This window comes from Hypomesus nipponensis, chromosome 14, assembly GCF_054491055.1.
Source record: "Hypomesus nipponensis isolate SF chromosome 14, ASM5449105v1, whole genome shotgun sequence".
Lineage (NCBI taxonomy): Eukaryota > Metazoa > Chordata > Actinopteri > Osmeriformes > Osmeridae > Hypomesus > Hypomesus nipponensis.
The window spans coordinates 12,582,501-12,594,048 of NC_140374.1; the positions used below are offsets into that span (position 1 = coordinate 12,582,501).

At 46.1% G+C, this 11,548-nt stretch overlaps 1 protein-coding gene across 1 annotated transcript in view; it reads left to right on the forward strand.

Annotated features, from left to right (window-relative positions):
• Window positions 1–7,109, forward strand: part of pclob (piccolo presynaptic cytomatrix protein b) — a 59,666-nt gene extending 52,557 nt beyond the window's left edge. Inside the window, 8 exon segments of the mRNA XM_084671825.1 lie at window positions 212–283; window positions 636–981; window positions 1,458–1,652; window positions 3,874–4,015; window positions 4,304–4,365; window positions 5,532–5,666; window positions 5,834–5,979; window positions 6,089–7,109. Coding sequence (XP_084527951.1) covers window positions 212–283; window positions 636–981; window positions 1,458–1,652; window positions 3,874–4,015; window positions 4,304–4,365; window positions 5,532–5,666; window positions 5,834–5,979; window positions 6,089–6,232 — 1,242 coding nt within the window. The 3' untranslated portion in view covers window positions 6,233–7,109.
• Window positions 7,110–11,548: the final 4,439 nt, after the last annotated feature.

An 11,548-nucleotide genomic window follows, 5' to 3' on the forward strand; every position in this document is an offset into this window, starting at 1 on the left:
CTCAGGTTTTATTCGAAACAGTCCCACTCTCCCTCTCTTTAAGCCACGTCAAAAGCAAGTGGCATTGGAGTGGCACAAGAGCCACCTCGAGTCACCTGGATCCGCACGTGCAGTCACACACATGGATATACATAGACACGACCACTCCCACGTGCACACACACACACACACACAGTCCCAGTCACTAACAGGCCTGTCCTCCATGCTCCAGCTTAAGAAGAAGACCCTGGAGGTGACCGTGTGGGATTATGACAGATCTTCGTCCAACGACTTCCTGGGAGAAGTGAGTTTCTCACACACACACTGGCTTACATGTCGCATAAACTTAGCATTCCCCTCCCCCCCCCCCTCCCCCCACGAATGCTATTGACAGTAATACCCTGTTTTTTCACTTGCCAAAACACTGCAGACTAATAGTCTTTGCCTGATCGCTCTCTACCAATGAACACCAGAGTTTCATGCCTGTCACTTTGTAAATCCTGTTTTCTTTCATACAAAATTTAACTCTAACGTTATCCACCTTAACATTTGCACTTATCTTCTCTCCCCACACTCTCTTTACCTTAGCCTTGTTTGCCTGTTTTCCTGCCGTAGTTCCTTCCTGTCTCAGCACTTCCTTCCTCCCTTTTCTCCAGGTGCTGATAGACCTGTCTAACACAGCCCAGCTGGACAACACTCCTCGCTGGCTGCCGCTGAAGGAGCAGAGCGAGAGCATCGAGCACAGCCGAGCCCACCATGCTTCCCAGGGACCCCCAGGGTCCGGAGCAGGGCAGGGTCAAGGCCAGGGCCAGGGCCAGGGCCAGGGCCAGGGCCAGGGCCAGGGCCAGGGCCAGGGCCAGGGATCTACAGGAGGGCCTGGAATGGGGTTGGGACAGGGTGGTCCAAACCATGGACAGGGCCAGGGACTAGGGCCTAATGACTCCCCCAAGAACTCAGTGATCAAGAGTAGAAGCCATGGGATTTTCCCTGACCCAGCGAAAGGTAGGAGACCAGATGCTATTTCCCTGTCTACCCCTTCACGATTTCACCCATCATCCCAGAAGTCGATTTGAGCAAAAACGAGCAATTATCAAACAAGTCGTTCTGATGAATGTTACTTCAGATTGTTATATATTTGCTTTAGACAAGGGCAGCTGGAAAAGGCTAAGTTGTTTTGTTCAACGTGATTTTCACATTCTCATTTGCACTCAGTTCTCATAGAGACGTAGCCTGTTGTCATGGAGATGTAATCACAGAAGGACACCTGCCCGACATAATTACACCACTTGTGCCCACTACTCTTTTCCCTCGAACGCATTCACTTTGTACTGACCTCAGGTGACTTGTGTGCCGCCAATAGGAAAGACGGTCGCTCTTGTAGCACGCTTTCTTTTGCTCGTCGCTAAAAAGACTGATTTTGTCCCCCCCCCGCTCCCACCACCGCCACCCCCCCCCCCTGTCCCCTCCTCCCCTCTCAGACATGCAAATGAGCCCTCTGGAGAAGTCCCACAGCAGTCCAGGCAGCTCCAAGTCCTCCTCCGACGGCCAGCTGCGCTCCCGTGGCCCCTCGCGCAGCCAGAGCAAGAGCAGCGTTACGCAGGCCCACCTGGAGGACGCTGGGATAGCCATAGCTGCCGCCGAGGCCGCCGTCCAACAGTCCCGCCTCCAACCAAGTAAACCCCGCCCCTTCCCCCGATGATTCTATCCCATGACATGCTTCCTCTCTCCCGTGCATGCTCGCCTCTTCTTTCTAGGGATCTCTCCTCTCGTCCCGTTTCGCCGTTTGTATTCTTTGCCTTGGACTGGCACATTTGAATAAGCACGGTCCGATAGGCCTCTTTAGTCTCTTGTTTGTTTGCTGTTCCTCCGGGGAAAAAAAACAGATTTTGTTTAACTCGTAAACCCATGGCAGCTTTCAAGTAAACCTTTGCCCGTGTTTCAAATCCCAGATCTAAACACCAAATTCGTAATAATGTATTCATGAAAGTCTAAACTCTAGTTCCATAACGAAATGTCTGTGACAATGTGCTGCCTGCAGGGTATGAAGCTAAACGGGGCCACAGCATCACTCCACCTCGACGACAAATGCTCATAGACAATCTTAGAACCTACACAGTTGAATTAAATGTACTGCAGTGTATAAACAACACCCGCTAGAAGTCCCTGAGCCCCTGTGTGTCTAACTCTTCTGAACTCGTCCCAGTGGGAGGGATCATGTGCCTATCCCAAGCTGCTGGTTTGTCGAACCCCCTCCCCCTCCGTGTGACTCCTCATAGCCTGACCTAGAAACCAAGCAGGGATGGCAAGCAGTCACTACTCTGTGGTTGTCTATCCAGGAAATACCCTTCCTTGACCTTGTTGCAAAATTGGTAAAGGTCGACCCAATGGTGTGGTTCCCCATGCATGAAGTCTCCCTCCTCCCTGTCGATGACAGTTGATGGAAGAGGAGGTTGCATGTATGTGGTGTGTGTCTGTGTGTGCATGTGTGTGTATGTGTGTGTGTTTGTGTGTGACATTTGAACCTTAAGAGAGAACGTACGTACGTACACACACACACACACACAGCAAGGCATACAATATACCCCCTCCTTCCTACCCCATCCCAATTCCCACCCTTAATACGATGGGGACAAAAACGCCATCTGTGACTGGCCAGTCAAACCAGGAAGTGCAAACACAACAACATGGGGTTCAAAGGCCACTGACTCTGACTCTGCACTCACCGGCCACTGAGAGCAAAGACAGGAGTCAGCTGAGAGGAACTGAAGTGTCAAGGGAAGGTGAGACAACAGGAGAGGAGAAGAACAATGAAACAGATGACTAAACGCACAGACTCGCAATACTCAGTAGTGCAATAAAAAAAATATTTAAAACAAATACTAATTCCACATCTGTTTGTTCCATAACTGCATTCATTTTTCGAGGAACCTCATTTGAGCTGTACATCATTCTGTGTGTCTACCAATGTATTTGACTTGGTTTGGTATGCATATTTCATGAGTGCACGTTGCAGATGTAGATCATAGCTTCACACATTTTCCATGAGGGAAGCCATCTTGCTCGTTCACCCCACTTCCTGGGTCTAAGTCAATGAGTGGCTGTAGTTTCTGAGCTTAAGAGACCATATCACGATCCAGGTCTTTTAAAGTGTCTAACTAAAAGGAGAGAATATGAACTCACTGTCACTTTAGCTCTCAGGAAACAGGAGCTGTGTAGCCATTATTTGTATAATTCCACTTCACACCCACCTCACCACTTCACCCCACTTTGAATATGCCATAAGACGCGTGTCGAGAGGTAACCTATCAGAATAGGTCGGTGTCAAATATAGGCTTGTTGTATAATTACATTCATTATACAGAGCTTTTGGACATTTTGCATTTGAACTGAGTTGCCTGTCAGTGTACGGTTTCACACTAGAACTATTCTCGGCAGGACATCACATCGAGGTTATATTAACTAGAATGTCACTTTATACTCTAGCAATACCCCTGGTAAACATATGATAGGTACATACACTGTAAAATCTGAAGTGAAGTTTACTTTGCTTTACTTGCTTTACTTTACTTTGTTTGCTGAAATGTATTGCCTAAAGCCACTGGAGTTGAAGAACTGGATTAATTGAGTCAAATATACCTCATTTTGAAAGTGTACTTGTGTTGTTACACTGCCTGTTCCAGGAGTCTATCACTCTGGCGTAAAGCTGAGTAAAGTTTCTGGTGTGAAGCAGGATAGCCACGGTAGACACTTAAAACAGAGCCAGTCTGAAGTCATTGGAGGAGACACCAGTCAGCCAGGGAAATGGATCCTGGGAAATGGAGTGTGACGTTGGAATAAATTGGATGAACCTGCTCACGTGAACCTATTTTATCTCCCTTCCTCTTGCCACCCCAGGACCAGGCCATAGGCTGGCCGATCTGTCAGGCTCAGTGGTGTCGTCAGCCCCCAGCCTGGTGGGAGACGGCTTCGGGGGGCTGGATGGGGATGACGGGCCGGGCAGCGGAATGGACAGTGCCATCTTCCAGGTTCCACGCATGTGAGTACATGCTACCCATGATACACCTCTGATACTGAACATTTACATTTAGTCATTTAGCAGACACTCTTATCCAGAGCGACTTACAGTAAGTACAGGGACATTCCCCCCGAGGCAAGTCGGGTGAAGTGCCTTGCCCAAGGACACAACGTCATTTTTGCACGGCCGGGAACCGAACCTGCAACCTTCTGATTAATAGCCCGACTCCCTAACCGCTCAGCCCTCTGACCCCCTACATCACTCATGAGGGGCCTAGCGTACTGAAGGTCTGGTTGTGTTCTCTTTCAGTGGGAACACCATTCCCAATGGGACTGACAAGACCAGAGGACTGGGTACCCCAGAAAATGAAGGTTAGTGGAATAGCAGTGGATCGCACTGTTACTACTCAGTTCCCACACTGGTCTGCCAGAAAATGTGAGCCTGTACAGACAGTGAATCTACTGTGACTTTTGAGGCAGGCAGGCAGGCAGGCAGGCCTCTCCCCTCTCTGTCCATGGGCATATGTCTCCCTCTGTTGGACAGACTGTGACATAACATCAACATGGCCAAAAAACATTCAGATGGTAGCTGCATTCAGGGGCGCCGCCAGGAATTTTGGGCCCCATGAAAATATATATTTATATTTTCTGACGATTTCTATTAGTTTTTCTATTATTTGGGGCCCCTGTCAGTCAGGGGCCCTTAGAATCGTCCTAGCTTTCCCCCCCTATACGGCGCCCCTGGCTGCATTCAATTGTGCACATGGATACACAAAGACAGATGTAATATTCTCCTGAGATAAATTCAAAGAGTGTCGGAAATGCAATCACGGTCACTCAACAATAACCAATACCTCACATTCATCAGTGACTTATGCTAAAAGCACACTTCTTTCCCACCGTGGGAGAGTGGTGGATATCACTTGCCTGTCATGCAATATCATTATCATATCTATGGTTAAGACTGGGTCCCCCTTCTCTCATCCAGTTTCTCCAGTTACACAGTATGACAAAGAGCCAGCAGCCAACTTAGTCAACAGCCAGGACACCGATACTTAGACAGGGGTCAGCGAGTCATTACCACGACAGCTGACATTTTACACCAGTGCTGTAAACCAGTGCAGGTTCTAAAACCACAGAAGGAAGTTAGGTGAGCAGTTTCTGGAATGTTCCAGTGAAACTGGAGAGAGAGAAGGCGCCCACCCTGGTTCCATTGTGCTACAGGCAGTGTGTCAGTGATGCACGGCTGATCAAAGAAGAAGAGTAGGAGACTCCGTGTTTCGCGGGTTTCTCTTGATGTCTGTGTGAGTCTGCGTGTGTTCGTCTTACCACAGATACACAATTATACACCCCTTCTCTTCCTCACATTCCCATCCCCCTCTCTCGCCCTCTCTCCCTCTCTCTCTCTCCCTCTCTCTCTCTCTTTCTCTCGCTCTCTCTCTCCCTCCCTCTCCCTCTCTCTCTCTCTCTCTCTCTCTCTCTCTCTCTCTCTCTCTCTCTCTCTCTCTCGCTCGCTCTCTCCATGTCTCCTCTTTTAGGTAAGACCCAAGTGATGGGGGAGATCAAGGTGGCTCTGAAGAAGGAGGTAAAGACAGAAGGAGACCAGCTGGTCCTGGAGATCCTTCAGTGTAGAAACATCACCTACAAGTTCAAGAGCCCGGACCACTTACCAGGTGTGTGTGTGTACTACTGAGTGTATAAGGTGTCTTGTGGTGGCAGCTACTGTTATGTACTCCATCTACTAACGTCACACACGAGTGTGTGTGCACGGTGCGCTGTGTCTACCAGTGTCAGCTGCAGCGTGTGTGTGTGTGTGTGTGTGTGCGTATCGTGCCCGCAGACCTGTATGTGAAGCTGTACGTGGTGAACGTGGCCACTCAGAAGAGGATCATTAAGAAGAAGACGAGAGTGTGTCGCCATGACCGCGAGCCCTCCTTCAACGAGACCTTCAGGTTCAACCTCAACCCCACGGGTCACTCCTTACAGGTAGGTCTGGACACCGGGACCTGGTCTCATGGTCTGGTTTGGGCGGGCAGGTTTGGTTGACCACCTGTCTAACTTTCTTCCACTGTGACCGCCTCCTTCTCTCTCCCAGCTCTTCTTGGTGTCCAATGGAGGGAAGTTTTTGAAGAAGACGCTCATAGGAGAGGCCTATATCTGGCTGGATAAGGTGGACATGAGGAAGAGAGTGGTCAGCTGGCACAAACTGTCGGTCAGTTCCACTCAGACCCACCCCTGAGGGGAATACGCTGAGCGAGGAGTCGTCAGGGGCCAGTGGATGAAGAATGGACTGGAATTCCGGCGAGGTCGGAGAGATCGCGAGGAGGAGCAGGAATGCACGCTTTTTTCATGTTTAGACCTAGGTCTTAGTTGGGGAAAAAAAGAAGAAGACGAAAAAAAAAGACCCAGCAAAACACAGACCACGGGCCGTGATCTGAGGGCCGGACACTGCCAGCACGTAATATGCACCTGATATTGGACAGCTTAAGCCTTCGTTCTCCTCCCTCCTGTGTCATCTCCTAGCTTGGGCCTGTGGTACGATATGCAAACCTCACAGAAGGCACCAAATCAGAAGGCTGGAGCAATACCCCTCCCCCCCCAGGGAGCAGAGATGTCATCACATCCCTTTTCCATCCCATGAGAACATCTTTTTCTTCCCCAGGGTCCCTTCAGTGGGGGAGTGGATCCACATGTCTGATGGAAACTAGTCCTGTTTTTCTACAGTACATCTGAGATTTGTCTGTGTACCATGCATGACTAATGCTGACGATGACACAATAACTATCAACTCTCTTTTGATGTACTTTTGTCATGTTTTGGAATGTTGGACAGAGAAGAAATCTTGCAGTTGGTTTCTTACAGAAATCTTACAGAAGATACAGTTGGTTTTATGAAACAGCAGAGATGCTGTGAGGATGTGTGTATCCTCTAGTGGTTGAGAATGGCATTGCAGAGGGAGACAGATAACTTTGACAGCAAATGGAAATGTACATTCAAATGTAGATATCTAACAGTGAAATTATAGATCAGAGAATGACACTTTATCGAAATGAATTATTTATCATGAGACTATTAACAGAGTTTTATCAAAGAGGAAATATCATATGACATATTTTATGAGCTGTCCACTTCTACAGCCATAGTGCTTCATTTAGAGTAAATAAATAAATAATCCATATTTTATGTAAAGAGTTGATGCTATGAGTGGAGCACAGACAATCTGGTCCATTAGGTTCTGGTGTTATGCAGTTCTCTAGAATGGTGTTATGCAGGTACAGTGAATGTGGACCTATAGGAGCACAATTGACTCATGTATAAGGAGAATACATACATACTGTATATAGGCCTTCAGAGCCTGATCTTAGTTTCACCAAGGTAAACATTGTAGAGATGTTGTAGTTGACATAGTTACAGTTGACAAAGAATGTCATCTCTCTTTGGAACAGCCTCCGTGTGCCCCCCACACCCCTCTCTCGTGTCACTTGGAGGCACCCCTGGCCTCTAGCTGGTGTTTCACCACAGTCTGGCTGTGTTCTGTGTGTGTATAACAGTTGTTGCACGTTGTCTGTGTTTTGTCTCAAAGATCAAAGAAAAAAGAGGGTGGGGGGAGGGCTGTAAAATCTCCCAGTTCCTCATTTTGTCCGTGGTTCCAAACCTGTTTTCAGAAACAGTACTTTTTTTGTGGGTTCCTTTAACAACCACTTGTTGTATGCTGTTTGCTCAGTGTCAGTGACTCCAGAAACTATTGCAACACAGTGAACCAGCCTGTCTCACTGCCTCGGACCAAAGCGCTATGGCCCTGCGTGGCCCAGTAATACCGAACGGGCCCAGAACCATTCTGATGCATAGAGGGCCATGGGCCAAAGCTGGAGTACAATGGACTACTGATGCATTGCTCTAGGGTGTCGCGTGTTAACACCGCAATGCATCATTGTGAAGTGCAGCGCCATCAGGTGAATACACACTGTACTCCCAGTTCTACAGCCAGTCTTTACTGTTAAAGCATATCATAGAGAGGTGTTGCAACCTCAAGCCCAGTTCCTATCAGAGGAAGCAACGGTAGACATTCAGTCAAGATGTCAGTTGGGCTCATACCGTTTGACAAATAAAAAGAGGGTGAAACAAGTATATGTATATGAATACATATATATATGTATCTACAGTATAGCCTATATTTCATGAGAGGGACATGTGGTTGGTTTTACAGAAAATACTTGTTGTGCCAACCTTGTTTTATTACCAAACCCATAGGTTCTGTTGAAGTAATTCTATGCAACATAAATGTGTTTGAATGCGTTTTCTTAACATGTATTATCAGTGACCATTTTGTCTGAAAACATGTCATAAAGAAAATGTACTGTTTGATTTTTAATTTATTTAAAAAATAAAAGAATATGATATTTTTTTTACTGCCTACCAACTGTTACCATGTACATAAAGCTTGTGCACTTTAGTACTACATTGTTTGATTGTTTTCTTAAGTTCATGTTTTAGTGTCCGTCCAGGTTAGTGTCTTTATGTCAAAATAATATTGAATCATGTTCTTTGTGGTGAATGGAGGACTACTGGAATAGTCACAGTACTGTGCATTTCTGTGGCAAAACAAAATGATTTACGAAACAAAATGTGATAAGTAAGCATTTGTATTGCCTACAAATGCACAATCTATGGGGAGTAACGTTTTGGTTTAACCACCATTACATGTCCCATACTTTTCAGTCTAAGGAAAAGAAACGCCTTCTTTGAACCCCCAGACTAGACTGTTCAACTCCTCCTTATAATACAGGCTTGTTCTGATATATGTTGCTAGTAAATGTGAACTCATGCAACCATGTCTGTGATCGTGTGGGGTGTGAATGTGGTGTAGTTATTGAGTTAGTGTACATACAGTATTTATTTTCTACAGAGAATGAATGTTTATATTGTCTGAGATCTGAGCATGTGAGTGTCAAAAAACATAAAAATCTAACTATGACTGTACATAAATGTGTCTCTAGTTGTGTAAAGGGAAGTCAATCACTGTGTGTTGTCAACCCACTGGTATCTGTGCAGTCCTGACACTGATTATTGCACCAACATAAAGGGAAAAAATATCTACTGAACTTCAATAATTGTCTGCAACTTTCTGTTCACACTGGATGTTGCATGTTTTTGTTGATGGTTTGTCAATATATTTTGCTTTCAGAATTACGTTTAAAAGAGAGTATGTGTACATTTATCGGACATATGCTGTACTATATAAAGATTATGCTTGTAAAATTGTCTTGTTTTTCACTCAGTATAAAAACAAAGAATCTAGCGTTATGGTTTTGTGGTTGTACACAGGATGTGTTGAGATATTATGCAAATTATTGTGCTGTAAAAATCGGATGTTTCCCCTGAGTCTAAAGAATAAATATAGAAAAGAGATTTATTCCACATGCGAAGGTGTCCTGAAGTTATGTTCTTTGGTGTGTGCACCAACTGTGTACGACTCCCTCGTTTCATGAACCCTAAGACGCATGGCTTCTTGGTTTGTACAGTTTCCAGGACTAGGGTCAAAAAGGGCCTGACACTGGAATTTTCCTTTAAAACTTGAGTGAAGGATTTTCCACTGGTTTGAGTTGTTTGCGAACACTCCAAAAAATGAGGGTTCCCCTGCATCTACCGTAAGCTATGTCTGCAAGAGGACTGACAGATTTCCTTCCCGATATAATGGGGGGTGTCATAGTCAGTATTCCCAAACACACCGAATCAGGGGAAAAGAAGAAACATGGGCACATTGAAATAATGCCTTCCTGTGCACAGGATTACATTGATACTAATTGATGAACTGCTGTTTTTGGGGGGTGAAAGGTTTGGAGTGGACGGGGATGGGGGTGGGGCGTGGGGGGGGCAGTATCCCAAAGGCCTTGGTTGTCATCTTACAGTAATATACCCTTGTGTGTCATTTATGGTGTTCTGGATATGTAGAGATGAGAATAAGTTGCCACCATATGAGTCCTATTGCACGCTCCACAAAAGGCAGAGGGGAGGGTGTTCTTCCTCTTTGCAACCTGTATTAAATCATTTCCAATGCAAGTCCCTTTACAGTCTTTCACACAGGTCGGTAAAATGTTTAAATACATTTCAGTCACAATAGTATCCCACCACACTGCTGCTGTACGAATCCTCCTGCCTGCACTAGCATACCTGTGCCAGCAGAGGGCAGCAGCCTTGCAACAGTGAGCCCTGTCTGTCTGAGCTGCCCATCCATTAGTTCTGAGCTTTTCTCCACCATCAGTGACAAAATAGTTTGTATTTTTTTGCCCGAGCCCAGGCAACTCTGCATCCTTTATATCAACCCCCGAGGTGGTCGATAACATTGTGGAGAGTGTTATTTTGATTCACATCGAAGCTATATTTCCAGGAAGAAATTATAGCATAACTGTAACTGTTAGTGACAGTAAAGGATCCATGGAAAGGTTTGACTATCCTTGTTCTCCTGTTTTTTTGGAGGAATAAATTAAACTTGTTCATACTTGTATGAATAATGTTTGTAAAAGCACAGTGATGACCTCTGGTATCAGAGACAGATAGCAAGAGAAGGAGGGGGAGGAGAGGAAGTGAGAGAGAAATAGAGGGCCCTACCTTGCACCCAGCGCAATTTACTTCGTACACCGAAGCATGCATCATTCCTTTTTGCACCCAACGCATAGCGGACGAACTTGCGCTCCCGGGGGCGGTTCAGGGAACAGAGGAGGCGTGTTCCTGCGCAAAAAAAATAAAATCCGCCACATACCAGGAAAGTCAGAAGCCATAATAAAAATAAATACCCCAGGAGGGACATTCATTGCGTCAACCATGAAGATGTGGGAAAGGGCGTCAATCTAGCATACACATTTACCCAAATTATTCAGGCTAATTGCAGAAATGACAGATCAAACCTGACCAATAGTGGCAAGACACAGGTGTATAAGGACACCTGACAAAGTGGGTTGTCCGTCAAAAGCCAGGAAACAAAATTCCGAAGACAGCGAAATCACCTTTACCATGCGTGCGCCTGGCAAATACGCCATCATAATAGCAATCCGCAATGAAACAAGCGCGCCTGCGTTTACTTACAGGGAATGTGAGATGACGCTCTGATTGGTTTATTGCACGTTACGCCCAAACCACACCGACGAGTGATGTAGCTACTTCAGACCAACCCATTTTAGATTTGAGTGAGGCGCAGAAGTCATCTATCCTGCCGGTATAATAGCAACAGAGCCCGAGTTCCGCTCGTTTCAGATCGTTAAAATAGGGAGAAAAAGACAAGCAAATGCGAGAGTGAGCCAGAGAAAGAGATACTGTAGATAGATAAAAAGATTTTGCTTCAGAGAGGTACAAGCATTAGTTTAGCACCTCTCCATGGCAAGCCTTGTAAAAGATGTTCCTGGTCTGTCCATTGTCTGCTCGGGCCTTCAGATTCCAGCCTTGAGCCCTACGCCATTACATTATCTACATTCCTGCTTTCAACTCCCTCTTCTGTCTGTGTTGCTTTCAGTGTCCTCCCCCCCTTGCCTTATTTTTATTCCTCTGTCAATGCTCTCCA